General features: G+C 41.7%; 1 protein-coding gene and 2 long non-coding RNA genes across 3 annotated transcripts in view; 2 read left to right on the forward strand and 1 right to left on the reverse strand.

Annotated features, from left to right (window-relative positions):
* The first annotated feature begins 374 nt into the window (after positions 1-374).
* On the forward strand, positions 375-8,331 carry LOC147652211 (uncharacterized). The gene is made up of 3 exons (XR_015289134.1): positions 375-1,511; positions 3,384-3,519; positions 4,026-8,331. It is a non-coding gene; the product is annotated as an uncharacterized LOC147652211 (long non-coding RNA).
* Positions 1,223-8,286, reverse strand: LOC147652212 (uncharacterized). The gene is made up of 3 exons (XR_015289136.1): positions 8,176-8,286; positions 7,100-7,216; positions 1,223-6,761 (listed from the first exon to the last, which is right to left on the reverse strand). It is a non-coding gene; the product is annotated as an uncharacterized LOC147652212 (long non-coding RNA).
* A 4,435-nt stretch (positions 8,332-12,766) lies between the features above and the next one.
* The window catches only part of FAM117B (family with sequence similarity 117 member B), a 28,852-nt gene continuing 15,008 nt past the window's right edge, over positions 12,767-26,610 (forward strand). The window contains exons 1-4 of the mRNA XM_023930841.2: positions 12,767-13,413; positions 20,276-20,424; positions 25,051-25,143; positions 25,687-25,800. Of these exons, the coding sequence (XP_023786609.2) occupies positions 12,879-13,413; positions 20,276-20,424; positions 25,051-25,143; positions 25,687-25,800 (891 nt within the window). The 5' untranslated portion in view covers positions 12,767-12,878. The remainder of the gene's footprint in view (positions 13,414-20,275; positions 20,425-25,050; positions 25,144-25,686; positions 25,801-26,610) is intronic.

A 26,610-nucleotide genomic window follows, 5' to 3' on the forward strand; every position in this document is an offset into this window, starting at 1 on the left:
TCCCTCTCTGATCTCCCAGTACCCATTTTAACAGGTAAATGTATTGAACTTCTTTTTAAAATGTGCTTACTATTTTTTGTTCAACCTCAAACCTTTCTTCAGTGAAAAAACTATACATATTGCAGTGAAGCCAGATATATATATATATTTTTACGTAAACTCTTTGTGTATTTAGATGCATATGTATGTTGTGTGTAAGTTCCAGGATTAAATTCTGTGAGTTACAGCATCAGATGGTAGCACTGGTAGAAAGTATAATGGGGGGGGGGGCGCGGGGGGAGGTTTCATATGCCATTTTAAAATTGTCTGTAGTGCATCACAGTAAAGCTGGGATCAGACTGTGACACGTAGTCCAGTAGTCCAAGATCTCCTGTGACAGACTTGTCACTGATTGTTTGGGTGGAATGGGTTTATGAGAGAGAAACCTGGGCCTGCACATGGCAAGCTTTATCTGAAGCTGAGTAATTTAAAATACCTCTCTCAAAGATCAAAAAATAACCCAAAACACTTAACACATGATAATTTTTACAAGGCTTTTTTATGTAGTAGCTATAGTTATATATGTGGTTGCCATTTAAACATAGTATTTTAGTCCATTAAATCCAATTACATTTTAGGCTCCTATATTGTCATATGAAACTGTAGCTATAGAAATACATCCCTTTTTGATCTCACCCACCCCCCAAGCAGGTTCAGTTTTGACATGAAAGAGTAACAAATCAGATTTCTCATTTCGGGTTTCTTCTGTACTGAGTAAAATTGGAGGCAGAACTTCCATTTCTGCAATAACTCCTGCAAATCCAAATGGATGCCATGTTCAGCACCTGTGTTTCTGAGGGAATGCGTGCCTCATCAGCACATGCTGAGCACTTGGAATCCAACAGGAGTCTGCCTTGGATTGTGGGCAAAAGAGTGTTGGGTTCTGCTGGCTCTGGTGTTAAAATGTTTCTGGGGAGGATTAGCTCTAGGAAAGCTGATGTGGAATGTGGGACTGCAGGGGCAGCCCTGGCTCCTGAGCTTTGCTGGGTGGTGCTGATGGGGGATTCAGGCTGTGGAGTTGGGTCAGCACAGGGCAGCTGTGGCTTTGTCAAGAAGTGGAACTGCATTGGGGGAGTGGGAGTGGAAGGGTTCAAGATAAATCCGCATTTACACCAAGGCCCTTTAATGTTGATCTGGGCTCCATGTAGGTTTGTGTTAACAGTGCGTTATTAATACAAATTACTTCTTCTGGCCATTTCTGTTTATTTCACTGTGGTTTAACATACACATGTGTATACTAAGCAGGAACTGGTTGGAGTTATGCTAATTCATAGCGTAATCATCAGCTGTTTTTCAAAGCCCATTGCTGTTTCCATCAGCAATTGTTTGAATTTTCAAATCGTTCAGTTGGTTAACTTCAATGCATACACCATGCTTTCACAGCACAGGAAGGAAGGATTTCTTCCCAGTCCTTGCAGGCTTCTGCAGATGTATCACTGGAGTGTGTCCATCGAGGTGCAGCATCTCGCCTGGTAACTATTTTAAAGTAGAAATAATTAGCCTTATTTCCAGGGTCTCCCAAACCTCCACTTTTGTAGCCCATTCACTTGTTTTTAAGACAGCAAACGTGTGAGGTTTATTTCTAGAGCACTTGATTCACTTTTTTTTTGTGCTTCAGAACTGTATCATGAAGTTTCACACTTCAGTCTTGTTTATTCAGAAAATAGTCCATGTTTCTGGTCTTTGTAAGAAGTCACAAGAACAAACAGGCAAGTCCAAGTTACAGCTGACTCATTTGTCACTTTTGAATTTCCTGATTGGTGACTCTTCTCTCTCTTTCACACTGTTGAAACGTATTTAAAACAGTTTGTATGTATATGTTTCTTGTCTGCTTTTTGTCTCTAGAGGAAAGTGTGCTCTATTCACATTTATATAAGCTGGAATCACATTTTACAATCGCTGTTAATTATTTTTCCCCAAAATGCAGTATAAGAGGAAAATAAATATGGCAAGTACGAATTCTAGGGTTTGGTCTTCTGTAAAGGCTAAAATAAGAAGATGTGAAACTGCCATTTTCCTTATGAAAGACTGTAAAGAGAGCATTACTTTCTGAGCGAGCTTTTCTGGGGGAAGAGGGGGAGAAATCCTAGAATATGGAGTCTCATCAGAACCCTTTTGTTAACGGGTATTTTTGGTTTTCCTCTCAAATGACTGAGGAAATATCATGTATGAATTTATAAATAATTGCTTTCAGTTATTTCTTTTGTATAAGCTGCCCAATACCCTTGCTATGCTGTATAAGTTGTGTTTCATGGAACAGTGTGAGTATGAAATAAAAAGCTAATTTTTGGTTTTTAATCATCTGTGGATGCCACTATGAAAGCTGACATTGTTAAAGCCACTACAGAGTTTTCTATGAATACTTGTAAGAATTGCTTTGTTATATATAAACCTAAATAAAGAGATTGTATTGATACAGAGACATTGGATAAGAACATTTAAAAGGCTATTCTTTAGGCCTGAGAGAAAAGGCTTGCTGTAAAAATGGTGCATTATTCCATTTATTAAAGATCATATTAATGACAAAAAGCATGGTCTTTTGTTGGTGGTTCATGTACTAACATGCTCCAGGAATGGGAGGAAGAGGAAACCCCTATTGCAGCTGTGTTGATTGGGTAGGAGGATGAGGAATTCCTTGATCACTAAGGGCTGAATAGGACTTCCAGACACCTTTGGCATGAGCAGGTCCCACCCTGCCTTGTTCCTAGGCGGTCCTGTGCATTAGGAATCACTGGGGTTTGCTGGAGTGGTGCGGTGTCTCTGCTTCCTTCTGCCCCTTTCTCCCTGGCCAGCCAGGTTGGGTGCTTATGTTGGAACTGAACACGGTTTTACAGACAGTTCAGAGCAGCAGGCCTTGCATGACCTCTTGTCAGACTTTATCTGCTTTCTAAGTGTAAATGCAGAAAAGCGGAAAAAGAAAACAGGAGAAGGAGGTATTAAACTAAATACTTTTCTCCTTCAATTTTGGTTGGCACCTGGGGAGAGCACAGGATTGATGGCAACCAGGCATGTGGAGAACACAGCAAGCAACAACCTCTGCAGCTGGGACAGGAATTAAAAGAGCAGCCCCCTACCCTTTCCACACAAACTATTGCACTCTACCCTCCCCATGGAGAGGCGACATCCTGGCATTCTGAAAAGCAGAAGCTTTCCCAGCCTGGAGCTACTGTCCTATTCAGCAGAACTGAAAAAAAATGGATTCAGTTATAGTAAAGGATGCTGCAAATTTCCACTGACTGACACTTTTCTACTGTACACAGATTGGTGGCATCCATCCTGCAGCTCAGTTGCTTTGTTGGTTTTGTCTCCTCAATTATTGTTAATTTATTCTTCTCTATCCACAGTGATGATTTTTGCAAACAAATAAGTGGTGCAAGTCTCTGGCCAAAGAACTAGCTCCAAAATTCAAAGAAAGAAGGGAGAAAGAATGAGGAGCTTCATTTCTTACTGTCATAAATAAGGAGGAAGCAACAAAATGAGGCAAGTAGTGTATGATTGAGTATCTGCCTGTATGGCAAATCATCTCAGCCCTACAGGTGAACCTAGAAACCTTTGGCTACGGGAAGGGACTATGGCAGGCCTTGCTTTCCCTGGAAGCAGGAAGTACACTGGGAGCAGGGGCTGGCATTACAAAGGTAGCTGTGTCTCCAGAAGCAATTCGCATTCTTGGCTTGTAAGACAGTGAGAGCAGCCAAGTCCTGCCCTACCCCAGCAGGTGTGGCTGAGCCATATCCTCAGGGCATATGAGAAGCCTGACTCAGCCCTGCAGGAACAGAGTGTGAATGGTGAATTTTGCTAAATAGATTTTTTGGGTTGCATCAACTATTCGGGTTTAAGAAAGTCTCCTCATAATTTCCCTGTGTGACCTCATACACTCACCTCTGCCAGCTCTCCCCTGCAGAAATAACAACCGCTTCTATTTGCTTTTTCTTTCCCAATGGGAAATGAAAGTAAAACAGCAATAATTACATTCCCCTTTGTTCCAGAGCAGTGATGCAGCTGCAGGACTTACTTCGTGGAACAGAGCCATGTCAGTCTTCCATTTGTTTCCATTCAGGTTTTTTTCCCCTATTTACTTCTTGCTAATTCTGATGTTATGGAAATTCTCCACGTGTGGGAGATTATAGACATCTGCTCACTGCCATGACCCAAAACACATTCTGTTGGATAAGAAGGTTAATTTTTCACAGGCAGGAAAACTCAACTATACTAAAATATTTGTATAAATTCAACTTTTCATGTTTACCTGAAACATTGTCATTCTCCATCCAGTAAAGAGTTGAAATGTTTTGATTCCTGGAATTTAAATGGCACACTTGGGTATTTTGCTTTTATGTCAGGGGATCTGCTTCCAGCTCTTAGTACCACAGGGAAAGTCTGTGAGAAATCCACAAATGGTGATCTGAGCTGAAGTCATGCTTTGGGGATCACTGATGCCTCTTTTACAAAGACAACAAATAAGGCTGCCTGAGGACAGCTGGTCTGTGGGAGGTGATTAAGGAAAGCAAGTCTGTGTTTACTATGCAGCATCTGAGCAAATGGCATTTCTAGACAGGGCTCACATGAGCACTGGAAAAATGTTAAGGATGCAAATACTGAGAAATGTTGCAAACAGCTGTTCCAGGTGCACTTCAATTCACAGGACAGGAGCTTTCCAGCACCCTCTATCATGGTCCATCAAGTCCTTTTGAGAACAAGGACATGCAGTCGGTAGAGAGCAGGCAGGTGGTTTGGGCAGATAATGGACAAAAGCCATGGGCAGCACCTCAAGTACACGAGGTGGATTTGAGGAAGGAGAAATCATGTAGGGAGGCTAGGGAGATTTGTTTCAGGCATCAGCAGTGCTGTAGAACTCAGCATTTGTCTTTGGCCCAATTTCTTTGTTGTTGCTGCCAAGTGCTAACAGGAAAGGATAGTGTAGGGCGTTGTGATAAAGAGGGTACAGAGGTTGTACAGCTCGTTTTACCTGTGCCACTGCTTGTAACAGACCTGCAAGCAGCTCCTAGGAAAGTTACAGGTCTGTTTGCTTTCCCCTGTCATCTATTGCAGCCTTTGCTTGGGAGAAGTTCATGCCACAAGCCATCAGATTTCCTAATCAGAATGACTAGAAATACAGTTTTCATAGGGTACTTTCGTGTATGTGGGACTGTGTGCACGGGGAGCAAAACTGGCTTGTGCTCTGTTCCTGGTTTTGTTCCTGACAGTCTGTGCTTTGCAGTGACTGGTATTTTGCCAGTCTGCTGTAATATTGAAATTACACCTGTTTTCTCCATCTCTCCCTTTCTTTCCCTTTGTCCCTCTCCCCCTTTCCTCTTATTGGAAAGGTAATAATTGATCCCTGCAGATGTGTTATAAAGAGTAACTTCTATCACCTCCAGGTCTCTGGATTAGTTAAAAAATCAGATCTGGCACAAGTCACTGCAGCAGGGTATAGGTCTGACTAGCCCAGGAGGTAGGCATTGCTGATGCACACATCAGCTGTACTGGTACAGAAAATGTGTGTATGGGTGACCAGGGAATTTCCTGCAGGACTGGTCTCTGCTGAGGTGGAAATACTTTATTGGGAACCTATACTTCTGTTGCCATTCCAATAATTTTCTTGCAGTTCCACTAAGAATTCTGAATCAGGCCTCAGAAACGGCTGGCTTAAAATCACTATTATGCAGGCTAACTTTATTTGTTTGGTTCTGGAAAACCAGAATGCAATTAAAGCATGTGTTTGAACTTCACCCTGTGATCATGAGGGATGGGAATGTGCTTTTAAGGCACAGACAAGAAGTTCCCGTCTATTTACATAAGCTGTGAACTGAGACTGAAAGTGACACAAGAAGTATTTGCAGCCAGGCAGAAGCAAGCAACAGTGTCAAGAAGACTTGATCTGGGCACTGTGTCAACCCCAGCTCAGCAGCCTCAATGGGAAGGGCTCACAGATTGTCTTGTGGCAAACCAACAGGAGCCTTGGGAATCCTTCCCCTGTCCTGAGCTGAGGTGCAGGAGGCAGGCAGAGGAACTGGACTCTGCTGGGGAAGTGGGGGAGGGAAGCAGGAGGAAGGGCAGGGTTGTTTCAGGATGAGCCCCTGGTGGGATGCCAGCTGGAAAAGCTGTGGCTCCGTGCTGGCGTGTGGCAGAGCTGAGAACAGCTCTTGCAGGCTGAGTTCTTGCTCAGTATGCAGCCATGAGGCAGGTGGCCCTCCTCGGGGGAGGTGGGACAGACCAGCACACAGCTCAGGGTGGACTGCAAGAAGAGACGCCCACCAGGCTCACCATGATGAAACACCAGCTTAGCCATGCCAGCCACAGCTGCTGGAGATGTCTGCCTGCTCCTGCTGAGCAGAATCAGCCTGACACCTTGTCTGAGCACTTGGCTGAAAAACAGCAGCAGGGCTTGGGGCTTTGCCCACCTTTGCTTTCTTCCTCTCCAAGATGACATCCTCTCTCTTTCTCAGTGATGGCTCTCTGGCTCTCCTGGAGGCAGCCAGGCTGAATGGGAGGTACATGAGGACGGGATGGTACCACAGAGACAAATTGATGTCTGGTTCAGATGTGACCAAACAAGTTAAAACCTCCCCTGCTGCCCATGGCTGAGTGCAAGGGAGGATTCAGAACTCTGGTTGATCCATTCTTTCCCAGTAAGTGTTTTCCCAAATTGGAGAATCACATGTTCATGCCTCATCACACACTCTGCTCAAGTTAATTAGTTTAACTACAGAGCTAGTATATGTCTGTGGAGAGAGAAGAAAAATCATTTTGTCACTGCCTCTCAGTGCATGAATAAGCTATGCTAGCATGCTTTCCACCAACTCTTTACCTTTTCTAAATGTTATATGAACAAGTAGAAGCAAAACAAGATTTTAGGCCTGAAACAGGAACAGTGAACTCTCTTCTCTGCACTCTTAAGTCTCTGTAGTTACATGTCTATTTGTCACTTACACAGGATGTTTATCATCCTACAACGTGGTCATAAAATCTACATTATTGAAATATTGTCACTTACCAAATTAATTTATAATGTCAACATTCAAAACAAATATTTTATAGTATGTAATTCCATTGTACTTACAGTACTGAAATTGTGCTGGTGCCTTGCCAGAGCAGTGTTTAAGGTTTGTAAATGAAGAATTTCCTTCTGTAATTTGCACATGTTCTTCTAACATGAAGCTAGAAATCCATTACATATCTAAACACAACACAAATACAGACAAATCTATTACATTTGCAAGCTTTGTAAATAAGAGCTAAAAATTTTAAGTTTTTGAAAGATAAATTCCTTGCTTCCTAAAAGGTAGGAAAGTTTTATTATTAAATGGGAGGAATCATGTACAAATTATCATTCAGTATTTTGCAGGATACCTGGGGGAGATTGTACTGTTTCTTGTTTGAGTGAGCTAAGCCACTTCTCCCAGTGTTACTGAAAAAAAAAGATTCTGGAATGTGGTGGACAACATGCTTTTCCTGCTGCCCTTTCTCTTCCCTCATCCCAATTCAAGAACAGTTTCAGGTCCCATTGCTGAAGAAAGTGGGACTCCAGTTGCTCCTTCAGCAGCTGGACACTCACCTCAGGGTTACTGCTCAGTGCTGCTGCTGACATTGAACTCCAGCTCAGAAAGCAGGTCTGTGTGTGTGTAAAAACATGTCACATGTAGGTGAGCTTAGCACTGGCTTCTAAGGAAATTAACCTTGTGCTTCTCCCTGGTAATTAATTATGTGTGCCAGGAATGTGGAGTGGGAGCATCTCCCAAGCCTGCATGTAAGTGTTGCATTGAGAACTGAGGTTCTTTGTCAAAAATGTGTTATCTTAATGCCAGTGAGGCACTGTGGTCTCTGAATGTTATTTCTATGACGACTTTTCTTGAAGATTGTACCTTATAAAATGTGACAGCAGTGCATTGTGCATTTTTCTTATTGCATGGAGTTTGATTTATGTCCAAGGTCCCATCTGTTGTTTTTTATTGTTTTAATCTTAATACCTTATTTCAATCTGTTTGCCTTCTCAAATCCCCACAGATATTCTGGAATATTAACTAGGCTCTTACAGGTTTTGTGTGAAGCAAATTCTATTATATTTGTCCTATTTTTTAAATGTATTTTTCTCCAGTTGATGTTCAACACCCACATAAACAAGCAAAACAAACTCACTCTGCAGGGGAGAGATGAGAAATGCAGTGAAATATCCTGAGGCATAATCTAATGTTTAGATTAGACTCCCAGAATCTGTAGTCTTTCAACCTTCAATATTGTTTACATTAACTGTAAGTAAAAAAAAAAAAAAAAAAAAAAAAAAAATTCAGGCAGTAGATTGCTCCTCTACATGTGCTACTTTGCATTTATTTAAGTTTGGAACAAGACAATAGTGTGTTTGAAGCTGCTTGAAGTACAGTCATTTTCTGTAAGATTTACTATATTACAATTATTTTAACAGCACATTTTTCATATATATTACTATGAGCAGTGAGCAGTACTACTCACACATTTTCAGCCTGTAGTACCAGAAAACTCCCTAAGTATTATCTGTTTTATTGGCTGTACAGTGGGATTTGGGCCTCTCAGTTTAGTTAAACCTCTCTGACCCTTGTTTCTCTGCTTTTCATTTGATGTTAGCAGTTGACCAGTTTCCTGACTTGTTTACATCCCTGCTTTCAGCAGGTTCCAGATTTGTTCATGCAGCTCTGTGTGTTTGATCAGTCTGCCCTTGAGGGCATTCAATATGCTTCAGCCTTTGGATTGATTTGTTTGTATCTGCAGCATTTACCACACACCGTATTTTAAGTAAGAGACAACAGCTTGCACATAAGGGGCCGGCTGCCATACCTAGGCTTCATCTCCCAGCACTGAGTACAGAGCAGCGCATTTTGGCAGGACTCTGGATGGGTGCCGAGGGCCTCCAAGCCAGTGGGATGTGGGAGTGCTTACCACCTCCTGGAGTGGCACTTCAGCCTGGTGTGTGAGCACATCAGTGTCTGCTGAGCTCCCAGGGCCAATGGGTTGCTAAAAATTCCGGGCAGAGAGGAGCTGGAGACATGGAGATGGACCCTGTGCACATGGGGAGCACGTGTGACTCCAGGGCATTTGGAGTCACTAAAGTGACTGTGGTGACTAAAGGCAGATTCACATGCTACTGGTAGAAGACACCATCTCTGTGGTGATGAGGAGTTTCATTCCCATTTTTTGGACCTCTGTTGGCACCATTACATTCCATGTTATGGCCAGAGTAAGAGTGTCACAGAGTTGAAGAAACCCCAGCCTAGAGGTTCTGCATGAAACCATATGAAATGTGTTGTTCAGAGGTGGTCTGGACAGCATTTGGCAAAGTGTGCAGGCAGAAAGGAAAGTGACAGCTGAAAAAAATCCAGGGCCTGAGAGGTGTGAATTGCAAGGAGAGTCTGGGGGATCTGTTATCCCAGTTCCAAGTTATTTGGGGCTGGGGTTTTGTTTTGAGGATTTGGATTATTTTGTAATAGAAAAAGACTTTCAAAACTATTTTCAAGTTCATAATCCTGCTTTAGCTCTTTCCATTATTTCCATAAGGTGTAGGAGTGAGATCCTGTTGTAACACATTTGTTACAGTTTAAACAAATGAACGTGAGAAGTACACCGTGTTTGAGTAGGTCTGAGTACATGACTTTACATGTCGAGCTCTCACGTCTGCTGCGTGCAAAGCAACACAACTGATGGTGAGCAGTGCACATAAATGCTTTGCTTTCTATTCTCACAGCTACTCTATGTAGCAGTGTCATCTCTGCAGTGTGACAATAGTGTGGGAAGTACTATAATTGTCACAGGTATCTTCTGCAGTCAAAGTCGTGACTTGGCTCCATAGCATGCAGCATGAAAATAAATACGAATCAGTACCTGTCATGTTTGGCCTCTTCAAAACAGTAACAGGAATAAGAATGCATTCAGAATATTTTGTGCTTTAGAACTATCTTTATGGCATGCTGCTTGCAAGTATTGGGAAATACTGCTCCCCGGTATTTCTGGTGAGGATAAACTGGGATGAAAGTCTGCTGCACAACTGTACAGGTGCTGGGAGTGGGTGCTGTCACAGCAGGAAGAACTGCGTCTTCTGCTCTGACTGAAAATTACAGCAAAGAAGTGAAACAAATGCTGCATAAATTAACCTTCTTTAGGATAACTGCATTGTTCTGGGCTGCTGTTGTGGTTTAACCTGTCAGGCAGCTGTGGGTAGCCCCGCACAGCTGCTCTCTCTCTTGCTTTTTCCCAGTGGGTGTGGGAAGTGAACTGGAGGGGAAAAAAGTAAAATTTTTGGGTTCAGATACAGAGAGTTTAATAGGGTATATGATGATGATGACAATAGATATTAACATAGTAGATATTATAGAGATATAAAATATATCTATATTACATATAGATAACAATAGTAGAAGAATACAGAAAGCAAGTGATGCATACTGCAATTGCTCACCACCTGCCAACCAAAGCCCAGCCAGTCCCTGAGCGGCAGCCTCCAGCAAGCTTTCTCCCTCATTCACGTGCTGGGCTTGCTGCTGTGTGCTGCAGAACATCCCTTTGGCCCACTGGGGTCAGCTGTCCTGCCTGTGTCCCCCCAGCTTCTTGTGCCACTCGGCCTCCTTGCTGGTGGGACTGGGTGAGAAGCTGAAACCCCTGGTGCTTTCTGCCAGTGGTTCCAGGTCGGGCTGTTCTCTAGCTATGGTGTTTCAGTTGGTGAAAATGTGGCTGTTATTTATTGATTGCATCCCTTGGGATCTGACAATGTTATCTCACCATTTAGTTCCTAAAAACTTATTCTTCTTGTCCATTGACCTTACTTTGTGTTGTGGCAAAACTGCCTTTCGGAAGGATTCAGATTATTTTCTTGTTAAAAAATTTATTTTGCTGTGTTGCCCCACAGATGAGTCACAGAAACTGCTGAAGGACAAAGCAGCAGACAGATTCCATTTATTTCTCTGGACATGCTGGGTTTTCTACCTCCTGGGTGTTCACCTGTGGAGAGCTTTAAAGCTAATGTCTCTTTTTCAATATATACATGGAGTCACTGAGGGGACTATGAGATCCCTTAATCTTCAATGATAGCAGTACACAGCTTATACAGTTCTCTGTCTCTCAGCCATTCCCAGTGAGGAGAGCACTGTCTCCCAAATATTTCATTAATTATGGGTTATCTGAGATTTTGATGCCTTGCCACATTGTAGCAGTAGTGTTTGTGATGGCTACAGGAAAATGACTGGGAAGTGTCCCTATGGGTAATTCACAAGGTAACAAGTAAACTGCTCAGTTGAGGGAAGGGATACAATAGGGCTAATACTGCCTTCCCTTGGCAGCCACTTTCAGGGGTAGCACAGGGTAATTCTTGAGACTGGGCACAGCCTCTTGCAGTAAGTTTTGATTGACCCATACAGCTCTCCTTCAGGCCATATTACTAGCATTTACGATACCTGTGAGAGCATAATGCCTTTCAAAGTAAATGTAATTAATTCAGAATGCAAGAGCTTACTTCACAACAACCTCATCTCTACATCTGTCCTGTTCTCTTTTCCCAGTCTGATTCCTCAGAAAAAGCTCTCAACTCTGGCAAGAGTTTTGCCCTTCAAGGCTTTAGCTAGGCCAGTATCGAGGCATCCTTAAGAAGGATCACACAGTCTTGCTTTTCAGGTTCATTTAACTTGCCAGCCACAAGGATGGAGCTCTTCAAAGGGGAATTACGGATTCTTAAGTGAAGTGGGCTTCAATCGGAAACGGCAAAGGAGAGAGGAAAGAAACAAACCCAAGCACAACCAAGATGAGCCGAGAGGAGTATGTAGATTGTTGTCACACCATTAGTGTCATAGCAATGCTGTTCAATTGCAACATGCAACCTGTAGAGCAGTATTGAAAGAATTTGTGTAAGTTCTGGCAGCTCAGAAGGCATTTGCAATACAGAAGAAAGAATCAATATACCTTTCTTGTGTTGAGGGTACTAACATGTGTTTGCCTTGTTTACCTAAATGACCGAACACATGAACTAAGGCCTGTTTCCATGCACGTATTCACTGCTCTGATGTATAAATTTGCTTAAGAGGATACCAGCAGTTAACAAATATTATTAAAAGATTACAACGAAGATGCAACTAATCTGACCTAACGGAGGAGAGTAAACACAGCAGTTAAGGGAAAAGGGGGTCAAGTCTGCCTGGATATTGCCAACGTCTCTGGTGCCATCATCAGTAACACCGAGCTGGTGGCAAAGCGATTGGATAAACCGCTGTGGAGCCCCGTGCCCTCCTGGAGAGCGCCACTGGCTAGGAATGATGGAGTGGGGATAATGGTCCTTTAGAGCGGGACCGAGAGGCGGGTGAGCGGCCGCCGGCTCGCAGCTCTGCCCGTGGTGGCGGCGGCCCGGCGTGAGGGGGAGCCGTGAGGGGGAGGCGGGAGCGCGCCCCGTTCCCGCCGGGGCTGTCCCGCCGCACGTGCCGGGGGCAGCGCGCGGCCCCGCCGCCGCCCGCGTGCGGCTCTTTAAGCGCTGCCCCCGCCCCGCGCCCCCCCGCGCCCCCCGAGCGGGCTCGGCCACTCAGGCGCGCGCCCCGCAGCCAATGGGCGCTCCGTAGCTGCGCGAGCCGAGCGGCGCCGCGCCCAATGGGAGGGCGCGGTGGGCGGGGCGCGCGGCCGGGGCACTATTGTTGATGAGGCGCACGGAGGCTGCGGGCGCAGCGGCGCGGAGGGGACGGGACCGGGACGGGACCGCGAACCAGAACCAGGACGGGGCTGCGGCCGCCGCCGCCGCCTGAGGTGTTGGACCTCGCGAGGTGCGGCCCGTGCCTCGCATTCTTCCCTCCCTTACCCGCCTCAGGCCGCCTTCCGCGAGCCCCGGCTCCCGACGGACAATGTCCCACCAGCGCGTGAGGCGCGGCGGTTCCCCGACCCCCGCCACCTCCCTGGCGGGGGGAGGCGGCGCGGCGGCGGCGGGCGGCGGAGCAGCGGGAGCGAGCAGCCGCCTCCAGCCCATGCGGGCCACGGTGCCCTTCCAGCTCAAGCAGCAGCAGCAGCAACAACATGGCAGCCCCACGAGGAGCAGTGGCGGCCCGGGAGCGGGGCTCCCACGCGCGGCGCCCCCCGGCGCCGGCGGGCGCGGCGGCTCCGCCACGGCCCCGCCGGGGGGAGCGGGGAGCGGCGGCGGCGCCGCCTCCTCGCGGGGCAGCCCCACGCGTGGCCATGGCGGAGCCCGGGGCAGCCCCCCGCGGCACCACCACCTGCCGCCGCCGCCCCCGCCGCCGCCGCCGGGCTGCGGGCCCTCGCCCTGCTCCTCGCCGGTACCTCCGCTGCCGGAGGGCAGGGTCCGGCACCACCACCGGCGGCAGTCGCCGGAGCCGGGCAGGAGCTCCCCAGAAAGGAAGAGTCCCAGCTCCCCTGTCTGCAAAGGTGAGCGGCGGGGGTTCCGGGCCAGCGGCAAAAGGCACGTTCCGGGCGGCCGGGCCAGGCGCGGGGTGCAGGGCTGGGGCCGGCGGTGCCTTCGAGCGCGCCGTGCCCCGGGGCAGAGGTAGGGACAGGGCTATGCCCGGGCTGGTGCTCGCCCTGCCCCTTCTCTGGCCGGCGGCAGGGCTTGCCGGGTGTGTGTGCGTGGAAGGGCGCGTTGCTTTTGTTGCTGCTCTGTTGCGCCCTGGCTTTCAGGAGAGGAACAGAGAGCCAAGCGTGCCATGTGGGGGTTGTGACCGCTTCTGTAGTACCGTGAGTACTGTCTCGGGTTGGCAGATGAAATGAGTTCAGGAGGGTAGGCGTACTTAAGGTGCTTGGGAACAAACTTGAGGTGAATTTGGTGTTTGAGGGCTGCTGTGAAGCCTTCATATCTCCCTTTTCTGCACACCTCGTGCCAGATGGTGTATGTGGTTGTGATCCAAACAGTGTCCCTAAGCTTGCAATTAAAGAACTAACTAGTGCTGTAGGCATGGCACATAGCTGTAGCACAAAAGTATTCAATATCTCTCTTAGTAGTTGCTTTCAATTCAACATGAGCCCTGCAGAAGAATGTGTGTGCTTGAAAGTGATGACAAGTTTGTGCCACAGCGAAGATAGAAAATAGCGTGGCGATAGCATACATTTTGTAACAAACTGCTTTTTAACTTTTTGAATAATTAAATCTTACTGAGAATGCTGGAATGTAAGTAAGATACGGCATTATCCTCCAGCTGAGGATAATAAAGGTTGACATATGTAAGTCGTTTTTCTTCTTGGGTTAAAAATTTACTCAAAAATGCATCAGTGAGGCTTTGTGTTCATGTCCTCAAATCTAGGAAAAAATGTTACTTTTAAGATATCAAAGCTTGCAATTACTCATTTCCATTAAATTGCCTGTGGTAATCTAAAGAGTTAAGTTGACCAATATGCAGAAGTGTACATGTGGAAATTTAGGACTAGCCCTCCTTTTAACGCTTCTGCTTCTCCTAGTTCTCTTCCCCCTTTCTAAAATAATGATTGTAACCAGACTACCACATTGGGTTTTTTTCTTTTTTTTTTCAATCCTGGCTCTTGAGGATGGTACTGCCAAATGAGACAGTCATAACCAGTTGGTACAAGATGACTGTGTGCCTTCTAGTCTGCTAGTGTAAGAGAAAGGCTGATAAGGTTCTGAGTTAGATTTTCCACTTTCCAGATAAGAGTAATGAGGGTTTTATGAAGGCTGTACTATATTAAAGGCTTTGGATTGAGGAATGTGTGTATTCTTCATTTGAGATTCTTGTTAATCAGTAATCTGGGAGACTTTATACATATCACAAAATCCTGTCTTCTTCCTGTGAACTTCAGTGGAACTCTTGCCTAAGGTGCAATCTGCTGGCCTGGAGAATGAGGAAGGAAGAGCATGGTTAGCCTTGAGGTCCAGGTTCAAATACTGTTGGTAAAGGCGTGCATCAGATCACTTAGAGTGGAAGAATTGCACTGTCTTTTAGTCACTGTGGAGCCTGCTGCAACCATGCTGGCCTTTTTATTACTTTGAAGAAATAACATATAGAATGAATCAAGTCATTTGATCACTCTACTGTGTTAAGATATTTCCACTAGCTTTTTACAAGAAACAGAAAACAGGAGAGTGGTGTCCATTTAATCACTTCCACGTGTTCCAGTTTCTAAGCAATACTTCTACTGGCCCCAAATGCAAGCTAAACATCTTAAATATTGCTTAATATTTGTATTGTGTAGTCCAGTGCTTGATAGAGGCTGAGTTAACTTGAGTTTTTTTCTTCATCTAAATGAGTAAACAGTGTTAACTGAGAACATGGAGGTGGAACTTCTTTTGCTAACAAGGCAATGGTTGTGCAAACACACAGGACACTTGAGAGTATTGGTCAGAATCTCCTGCAGAATAACTTGGGTTTTTCTGTTTCTTGCTTTCAGTTAATGATGGCTTTTGTTCATTCTTACAGCTGCAGATGTATTTTTTTAGATAGAAATGAACCTTGAGGTTAGACAAATGATAGCTTTTTCTAAGCTTAGATACTGATTGTATCTATTCAGACTCAGTTTCATGTTTTTCATATTTTCTTTCATGGGAGACAGTTGAATAGTTTTGAACTTAGTTTTCATGAACCTGCTTTACACTTGGGAACCCAAACTTGTGAATTACAAATGTGACTTTTGTGGGTTTTGGGTGTGGTTTTTGGAGGTTTTCTGATCTGAATTGCAATTAAATATTGTAAATACTCAACTGAATTTTGTATTGGCTATGGGATAATTACAAATAGAAGGTTCTGTCATACAACTTCCTATTTTCCATGCTTTTCTTGACACTTATCTCCCTGCCTCTTAAATATGACCAGGAACCTAGATCTTGCTACTACCTGTTTTTCATCTTTTACTTTCCTTTTCTGTAGTCTCTAGCACTTACTTCCTAGAATTCAGCTTCCAATTGCCTGTTAATATGGTCTCCCCTTCCCATCACTGGTGAGGTCTCATTTGTACAGTGCAATATCTGTCCTGCAATCTCCAGTTTGGGTTCAGTTTTCCCATATGCCTCTTCACTGGTCTGCAGACCACCCATTAGAGGCCATTTTCTATGACCTACTAGTGCACTGTTGCAACATGAGATAGAGAAATGTGTGTGTTCTATCTTCATTGGTTTTGCCTTGGTTTATTCACTGAGTAAAGATCTAATGGCATCTTGTTATTTGTGTTCTTATATGAAACACATCTTAGAGGAGTTGAACTGCTCAGCTGCGAGAATGTTACAGTGTACTAGGCTGAGTAAACAAGGTCAAGACCAGAGCCATAGCAGTTGTTTATTTTTGGGTGCCTTGAGGTATTAAGAGAGTTCTCTACTGGGTGCTGGACTTTCTGGTATATTCCAGCTGACTGTATTGAACATCTAAACTCATTCTGAAAATTAAGGAGAAAAATTGGTTAGTTTTATTTGGAAGAAAACGTAATTGTTTTGTCTATAAAGGGTAATATTAAAGCCTACTTGTGTGAATGGAAATGATGAAAATATTATATGAAGTCTTAAAGAAGTCAAATGTGAACCTTTCCTTGGAGGTAGAGAAGAAGAAATGGAACTCCATTACGCTCTTAAATTTCACCATGGATTTATTTATTTTAATAATCTGGTGAGTGACACAATAATAGCTGCAGACCTGTCAACCTTAACCAAAGTTTTGCAGTAGTTTTGAAAGATATTACTATAGGATAAGAGAGAAGGCTTTGTGTACCATTACATTCCTGCTCTGCTTACTTAAGCTGTTTAACAAGTTGTAGATGTAAAGAAGGTGAATTCATTTTTGCAGTAACTGTACATTTCTTGTGGCCAGCACTTCAGGGAAATTTATTTGGATTAAAAATATTTTCATTTACTAGAATTAAGTAGCTTGAACATCTTGGTCTTTCTGAGGTTTGGTTTTATGAAACACCACTAATTTAGTCATTCTTCTACAGTGGTGACAACTTAGAATTACCAGTGAATGGTTCTCTTTAAATTTATGTGAGGATGATAAGTAGGGTTATCTTCCAAAGGGAGTATACACAGTTGGGTGGTGAGTCTGTTCCTAGTGCACTGAGTCTGTTCAGTTCTTTTAATGAAACATGAAAGGAAGGTGAAGCCACAGAGATCAGTTGTAATGTCCTTTGTGGGGGAAAGCCTGATCAAAACAGAACAAAAAGGTCAGCTGTATGCCTTGATGCCAGAGGAGCTAGTTGGGTCTCACCCCTTCTCATCACTTTGGATAGCCCACTTGTATAAAAAAAGCCTCAAGTGGAACTGTCAGGGAATTTTGTGAGTTCAGTGGAATCCTAGGCTTTTCTGCTGCTTGTTTTCTCACAGTATGTATTAGATGCTGTTACTCTGGTTTCTTTCATGCATTTTAGTTAGTTATTGGTAAGCATCTATATTTGTTCAGTTTTGCTCTTCAGTCCCGCTGCTACAGTGCCTGAACTTACCCTGCCTTTGGAGGTGCCTTTACTCCAAAGTGGTGTGTGTGATACCAGGTCACCTGTAGCAACTTCTGTTGGCCACCTGTGCAGCAATGACTGGTGAAGATGTGGCGGATTGCTTGTTACTTCCCCACATTATGGACTTCATTGATTTGTGTTGTGAATGTTCTCTTTGGTTTTGTTCTATTACTTTGCTTTGTTTGAGGCTGGATTGCAGAAAGACTTTCATTTCTAAATAAATTTATACTAGTGGTGGATGGATAGGGGGGTTGATATTTATCACAAATACTGGTTTAGAGAGATAATCAGGCCAATTAAAAAAGATCTAATATTTAAGAAGCGTCTATTTGATGAAACAGCTCCATTGTTTTTCATCAGCCACAGCTGTTGTAACTGTTATCTCTATGGAGGCAGATCTCTTGTTATGTAGGTCACATCAAGGAAAAATAGCAGCTGAACACTTGCTTCAAGTATTGTAGGGGAAAGTGCGATGAAAACATTGTATATGTTCCCATTGAAATGTTTTGAAACAGTAAGAATTGTGTAGTAGACTTTGCTAATTTGTATAAAGACAAGTTGTGAAGGTAGGAAAGTAAAAATATATCCAAACATCATTCCCCCATCTAAATATAAGTAATCTGAAAACAGAATTTCTTAAATGAATTTTTCAATCAGAGGAAAAGAGAGTATTTACAGGCTTTGTGCCTTGAAATGAACAGCTTCCCTTGAACTTAAATAGTATACAGGCTCTTCAGTTCTCATTCTCTGTTCACCAAAATAGTCTTTCTAGTTGTTTTTTGCTTTGTTTTGTTTTGTTTGTGGCAGAGAGGAGAGAGTAATAGATTCTGCTTCTCCAGTTTGGAAACTGTCTGCTGCAGTGGCTTTGCAGATGATGTGGCTGACTACGTACACTTCCTGATTTATAATTTTTTTCACATCCTTTCTGTTTCCCTTTGGTAAGAAGACAGAAGCTTCTTGAAGAGGAAGAATAATAACTGAGAAGAAAAACAGGGAGGATATGGCAGCTAATTCTAAAACAAATAACATGTTTGATTTGACTTTGGAAGCCAGCATAATTTTTAAGGGATGACATGTTGTGTTAGCATGCCACATTGTCCTGTAGTAGACACAAGGGGAATTGTTTTGAAGTCATCTGATGCAAACAGACCCTTCAGTGTGCTGTGTGGTGGTAGTAGTAGTCAGAGATTTTCTTTTATACAGGAATCTTAAGTGCAAGCTCCAAAATGTATTTGCTGTGACACCCTGAGAGCAAATCTGCTATAAGCTCAGTAGTAAGGTTGTATCATTGTTGGTACTTGTAGAAATAATAAAGCAGATGAGGTTTCCTGACTGCTTTGTGTGAGTGTGGCTGATAATAGTGCTGATAATTGTTTCCCTGTAATTGAACCACATTTTTACTGTGTACATTTCTAATAAATTTGCATTAGGGTGTTTAGTGTAGAATGTCAATAGACTTAGGTTCTGTCCACTCAATTGAAATCTATACCTAACAGGTTTTATTAGTATTTATCATATGCATTTTTAGTAGATTGCAACAGCTTAGAAATGGAATTTTGGACTTTTGGTGTCAGTGGTTTTATTTTCTGATTAGCAGTCAGACACAAATCAGGCACAATTTCCTTTGCCTGTAGATGAGTTTGTGTATAATGCAAATTATTATGTTATTGTTCCTTTGAGTGCAGAATTCATCCTAAGGCACAGTGAGAGAGGACATGACTGAGTTTTTCCAGTGCCCTTTTATAAAGCTTCCATCTGATTTCTGAATCATGCTTGCTGTGTTGTAGCCATGTATTTTAGGACTTTTATTCATTATAGGTAAGATTAATGCACAAGTCCTTCAAGTATAATTGAAATTCTTTTTGTGGGGAGTAGATGAGATGGTAATAAACTTAGATCATTGTGATTGTAGCATTTGAGTTTTTAATCTCAAAATGTGTGAGCATGTATGTATATCTAAATCCTGGGTCTTTGCTGCTTATCAATCTCCTAAATATACCAACCTTAACTACTCTTTTGAGGAAACTTTCTTCCGTGTTTATTCTTCATAGCTTGTGGTGTAGTCTTTTACTGCTGTTTTACTTAAGACATTATTGACAGATAGGAGAGATACAAATTTTCATTTCTAACAATATTCTTCTTCTCATATTCGTTCAATGGTTGTTATATTTAACCTTTGTTAGTAAGGATTCCTCTTAGTATCTAAATTGTTCTGAAATAGGATGCCAATATATACACTACAAATGAGGTGCAGAAGATACAGCACCAGGCAAACATGAATGTAGTTACTGAGTAGCCTGTAAAAGGAGGGAGATGTCTCAATTAGCTTGTAAAATGTAAATCATTACCTTATCAAAGTTAACTTCTGATTCTAAGGGTTATGCCATATGTCATGTGCTGGGTGATTAAAACATGCAGGTTTATAGTGTTCCTTGAAGTAGGTAAAGGACTAGAGGGATGAACTGTAAGTTCAGTTATTAAACTGAAAAAGTTCCACCCAGTTTTTCTTCCTTAACCTTTATTTGTGTGTAAACATAGCTATTTTTATTTCTTCTACCCCTTCATAATTTAAAAATCAAATGACTGTTAGACTTTTAAAGGAGTCAACTGGTGCATAAGCACTATCGCAATCATTGTGGCATAAGGATGCTTTTAAGGAAACCATAAAAACAGATTTCAAGCTTATTCAAACAGAATAGAGCCTGGAAAAGCAAACTTAATTTCCATATTAAAAGTATCTTGTGTACTTAATAACATAGTTCAAATTTTGTATGATTCCTTGTAGACTATTAAAATGAATAAGCTCTCTCTTGTTTGATTTCTTTGTAATCAAATGTTCTTGCTCTAACAGACAAATCAAGACCACCTTCATCAAGCCCTTCCAGTATTGTTCGCCGAACGTCTTCACTGGATACGCTTGCTGCTCCGTACCTTGCTGGGCAGTGGCCTCGGGATAATCATGGACAAGCTGCTCCCTGTATGAGAGACAAAGCCACACAGGTAGGACAGAGTTTTTTGTCTTTCCAGTACTTAAGTGTGAAGACAGGATTTAAATGTAAGAAGCTTTTCCCTTGAGAACATTCACTTCAGCTTTCTTGCTCACAAGTTCCTATTCACTTTCAGATTGCCAGAATCCTACCTTTGCTACTGCATGTAGTCATGCAATTATTTGCATTCCTTAAGTAAAGGCTGAGAACTGTAGTATCTTTTAGGTGTTCCACTTCCTTCTTGCCTCAGGAAAACACTAGTGCATTGTACATCTGTGTTCTTATTGTTCTTACAGTACACCAGATAGCACTGAAATTAAGTACTGTTTACTTTAGATTTATACAGAGAACTTAGTGATGTATCCTTATATGTATGTCTGTCTCTGTCTTCATCCTCTGTTTGTAAAAGCCCCATAATGTACACTTGAGTTTTATTCACCAAGTATAGAATTATATGCATTGAAGAATGCCTCATTGAACTGTGAATGATGTTGAAATCTAGCTCAACTGGAAAGTTTTAAAAAAATACATTATTTGCCAATAAACATGAACTGCTTAACAAAATTTCACAAGCTTTAAAGGTTCGGTCACCTGTAAAAATGGAAGCAACAAACAATTGAATGAAGCTGGCATTACCTGATGGTTGTTGTGGCATTCCCCTTTAAAGGGACTGTTGTTACATGTTATCCTCTCTGTATGCAGAAGTGGTTCAAGATTAATTGTTCCTATGAAAATATCCTAGTGCTTCATTTCTCCTTCTGTAGGTGCAGTCTGGCAGTGGCTTTCTCTGATGTGCAGAGTGAAAGAAAGGGGCAAATATATCAGATTTAAATCCCTATTCCTGGAACATGGTTTCAACAAGAAGTCTCCACTAATTCCAAAGAACATAAGCAGAATGCATTTGGAAGAGGACCTTGTAGCATGACCTCAAGCATCATCCTTGTGCTTGAACCTCTGTTAGGTTTGGTAACAGTAAAAAAAATATATCCACATAGTTTTCAGTGTGTAAGAACATGTAGGGTGTTGAGCAGATGAAGTCTGCAGTGTTACTGTGGGGCCTTTTTGAGATTCATGGCCTTTTGTGGGACAGACCACAATTCAAAGAGCAGATCAGTAGAGAAGGAAGGTGTTTTGTAGGGAAATATGCTCATGTGGTTAAGATGGAATTAGGAGCTGGTGAAGAAGAAAGGACAGCTGAGGAACAAGTTCCTGTGCAGGAAAATGAATTGGAAAAATGGTTAGAAGACAGATTGAAATAAGTAAGCAAATTGAAGTAAGAGGAGGAGGATGGAGGAAGATATGTGATATCCAAGGAGTGGCTGTTCATGCCTAGCTATTAAAAGGCATCATTAAAGGGCAGAACTAAACCTGCATGTGTGTCATTTTTATTTTCATAAAAATAAATTTATTTTCATATTTTATTTCTTAGAATAATGCTTTTTTCCAAATAATTATATTTCTGTACTGCTGCCAGAGTATTTGCTATGTTCAGTTGATCTCATTCAGCCTAGTTTTGATATAATCTGAATCATGGTTGGGCTTTTATAATCTGTATTTGCCAGATATTGTCCTTTTTGGCTTGCGTTTTGCTTTTGGCTTTTTCTTCCAAGTCTAACACATCTAACTGCTGTGATACTGGGCTTTTGTAGAGGAAATGTATTTGAAAGGTTAATGGGAAGACTGGAAAGGGCATTAGATATTTCTGCAGAATGAGTACACTTACTGGTGATTTATGGTAGTGTATTTCTGAGAGAACTAGAATGATCTGTTTGCAGTACCTAATTTAAAATTTATCAAACCAGTAGAAAATTTAGGGCTATGGACATACATATGTATGACCAAAGCTCATGTTGATGTGACACTGATGAGATATTATTGCTTTTAATCTTCCAGTGGGTCTGAGAGCAGCCACTAGAGCTAGGGACAAGTTTAAAATGTGACTTACAATGGTTAGTTTCCCAAGATAATACTGGCTGCCCATTTGTATTGTTCAGCTTTTCTGAAGATGACATATTTGGATGAAGTTTCACTTGTGAGATACTCTGGTTCCAGTGTGTAATTTCAAATTTCACGAAGTCTGACATGAAATGTATGTGTTCTGATTCCAAGCCTTTAGAGAACAGGAATTGAATTTGCAAAGTTATAAAAGGTTTCAAGTTGAGTAAGCAGGGTGTCTTAATTGTGTGGAGTTATGGCACAGGGAGTAGAGTCATTCAGGAAGCAGACTGGGAAGAGACAGCAATTAGTGGCACACTTCAGCTTGCAGGTCTCTCTAGAGATGCCCATGGGTCAGAGCTGAGAGCTGTGTAAGAGACCCCAGGTCATGCAGAGACTGTCTCTCTATCAGACTCCTCCTGCAGCTGAGTATTTTGATGAAACCTGCCTATAAAATTAGACTGAATTATGTACATGGAGAATATCTGTTGGATGATGAATAGGTGTATTAATGAGCATTCAAGGGTCTGGCTAGAATTCATACCTGCACATGTTGTTTTAATTGCTCATAAAACAGGTGTTAATAGTCTTGTCTTTTTTGCTTGGAATGAAACATGTTTGTCTTACAAGTTAAAATGAGACAATTACTTAGTAATTTTTTAATTCTTAAATAATTCATTTTGCCTGGAAAGTTTTTGTCTCTTAGACTTTTCTTTTTTTTTTTCTGAAGCATTCTACTGTCTGCAATAAATTTATTCTTAAACTAATTTCTTTGCAATTCTAGAGAGAGGGAGGATGTTATGCATGGTAACAACCAATAAGCAAGTAGTAGTACTTTAAGAACCTAGAGAAATATAAATCCCACTTTACCTATTGGTTATTTGGTCTATTTCTTGATAATAAGTATTACAAATAAAATTTGGGGAATAAATAGGAGACTTGCTAAAAAAGTATTGCATTTCTGTTTTGATCTAAAAGGTTTTCTAACCATTTGTTTTAAGGATAAGCATCAAAGCAACTTGAGTGCTTTAAAATTAATCAGATATTAATTTATTAAATAATTATTGAATCTTGAGTCAAAGTCTTAAATATAAATTAAAGGGAAAAACTAATTAAGAGTGTTAATTATTCTCCTGTAGGCAAGTGCAATGGTTCTGCTGAGTTGGGAAGCTAGAATTAGTAGTTAAAGCTTACTGTTCCAGGAGCTAGAGGATAGGATGATACTCCTGATTGACATTTGAGAATTGACTAGACAAAACCGGTACTTGGGAATGGGGGTTATCAATTATTCTATCTTATGATAAAGATCAGTGAGTGCTTTTCTAGAAAAACAGATTGTAATGGATTCTGATTTTGCTATGAAATAGGAATTTCAAAGCAACCCTATTAACTTTATTATTCAGATTTATCCTAGTTAGTTTTTGATTTGGAATGATGAAGATTAAAAAGTACTGTTAATGAAGGTTTCATTTATATGAAACTTGCGTCTGTAACTGAAACTGGTGGGGTTACTACCTGTATATTTGGAGTTAAGGCTCCATATTCCCTGCAAAACAGGGATTAATACCACAAAAGACTTGAGTTTCTCTGATACAACTGCAGCTGAGGTATGAAAGGTCAGCATGTGGCTTCTGCAAGCTGTTAGTCTCATGTGTAAGAACAACCACGGCACACTGTAGATGTGAAGACTTTGAGGCTTTGAGGAGAAAGTGAGATATCCAAGAAAATGAGGTTAGCTTAGCTGTGTGCTAAGAACTGCATAGTGGCAAGAGTAAATTTCAAGGAATTTGCTGTCTCTTTCAGTGTGTAAAATGCTTCCAGAAATTCTTCCCCTTGCTTCATAAGGTGTATTTCCTGTGACTGCTCAGAGATTCCAGATAGATGCTACTATCTGTCTTCTTAGAGCCTTTACAGTTCACTGCTTTTGAAGACATTCCTGGAGGCAGCTAGGTGGGAATACAAACTGCTCATAAAGCTTGCAGCATTATCACAGGCTTGCCTGTGCATTTTCTTACCTGAAATATAGTGTGTCTGAACAATATGTTGCATTTCTCAGAACTTCCTCACCACAATGAGTTTGTGAGATTTTTTTATTAAACACTGATGGTTCTCTTGGCTTACTGAAACCAGCTTAGTATTATCTGTGTTGCTTTCTGCTTGGTCTGGGTCAACTGTGAACCTGGAGCCCTTTGAGGCATTAATAAATTTATTACCTGCTTTGCAATAGCTCTAGTGGTGCTTATATGCCTTGCTTTCCATTTTCTCATTCTTGAGAGCAAGAACATGATTTTGAAGCTGTGCTGGTGCAGGCTTTCACCAAGCCCCCATTGCTAATTCTTCAGCAATAACAAGGTCAGCATCTGTGCAGGAAATGAAATGTACCATCTCCCCTAGTTCTGCACCCTCACACTGGTTCTTCAGAGCTCTGTAGCAGCCCCTGGTACATCTGGCTGTGAGTACTGCCTTATGCTCAGTCATTTGGAAGGGAACCAGCACATCCCTATATTACACTAGGTCTGAAAGTTGTGGGTTTGGTGTTTTTTTGTACTTCACCTTTGAGGAAGGCTTCTAGTTGGTTACTGTTCACTTTCAGTTCTGAATTTAGTGTATCTTAAATGTTCTCTTTCCTAATTTGTCTCAAAAATATTCTGCCAGAAAGTAGCAATTACCTTTTTTAATTAATCCTGTAATCATCTTCCTACAGACAGAAAGTGCCTGGGCTGAAGAATATTTAGAAAAGAAGAGAAGCTCACACAAACGTTCATCATCATGGGGCAGCAATGAACAACTAAAGGAGGTCAGAAATGCCATTACTTGAGATAATTTTGGAGTAAATGTATTTTTTTGTATGCATCAATACCATGATGCTTCAGGAGGGTAGGAGTATTTTACTACTTTGTTTAATTATACAGATGGTGGGTAAAAATATGAAATAGTTGTTCATTTGATACTGATTTAATATAACAATGCAGGTCAATTAATATTTATATTTAATATTTAAATATTTAATATTTCCCACACAAACATGTGGGAAATAAAATGTTAAATGTAGATGACATTTTTTCATCAAAGAAGGAAATAACAGCAGTGACCTCACTACTTTCAACTTAATGTATTACAAATTCTTTCACTAAACCCCCAGAGGTGTCTTCTGAGCATCAGCTGAACTGGTAGCTAACATACTAGGTCTGCAAGAACTTGAGTATAATCTAGTGCTGGCAATAATTATGAATGTTATGATAGTAAATAATTTTAACTAAGTGATGGAATAAATGGATGAAATTGCCTGTGTACCTGAATACACCTGTTGAAATCTGATGTGAATTTTTTCCTTCATTAGATTGCAAAATTGCGTCAACAGCTGCAGAGAAGCAAACACAGCAGCAGGCACCATCGGGACAAAGAAAGACAGTCTCCTTTTCATGGCAACCATGCAGCTATTAACCACAGTCAGGTAAGGCTGTGTGCTTTTTGGCCATTTTGGCTAGCTAATACTACCTGTAGGTCCTTTCTAGGTTGTGATTTGTCTTAGAGGGAACTTAGAAATACCACAGACTGCTAATTATGTCATAGCTGTAGGTGAGTTCTATGAAGTAGAGCTCTTTCTTTTGGCTGCTTGAGTGAGTGGGGGCCCAGATCTTTTTGTTACTTGAGTGAGCTGGCTTTGAACTCCCACTTTCAAATAATTTCAGGTAATTAAATACATCCTTAAAACAAGGTTTTTAAAGTGAATTCTGCAGGTTCCACAAAAGGATGACAGATAAAATTTAAAACTATAGACCATCATCTTCATTACACGTTGCTGTAACAATTATGACTTTGCATGTGGACTATGGCATGGAGCAAACTGCTGGTAAAACTGTATGCTCAGATAAAAGGTAGTTCTTCTGAGCACATTTTGTCTTGCCAAAGACTCCTCTAACACTGTGATGAGATTTAGAGATCTTACATGACAAAAGGCTGTTCCATGGGATTATTTAAGTGTTTACACACTTCATAACTTCATGCAGCCTTTTTAAGATTTTATCTTTCTTTCCCCTGTCTTCTGTTATGCCTTGAGACTTAAAGTAATAATCCCTTCTACAAAAACTGTGATGGTTAGGCCACCACATGTTCTGTGTGCAGTTTCAGTTTTATTTCAAGGCTTCTAATGAGGTCAGGTTGACAGAGGTGTAATATTTTTAGCTCAATTGATAACAGGTGTAAAAAAATTATAGACTTCTAGAAACACAGATCCTCTTTCAAGTGTATTTTTGTTGAATAA

Source organism: Cyanistes caeruleus, chromosome 7, assembly GCF_971803275.1.
Source record: "Cyanistes caeruleus chromosome 7, bCyaCae1.hap1.1, whole genome shotgun sequence".
Taxonomy (NCBI): domain Eukaryota; kingdom Metazoa; phylum Chordata; class Aves; order Passeriformes; family Paridae; genus Cyanistes; species Cyanistes caeruleus.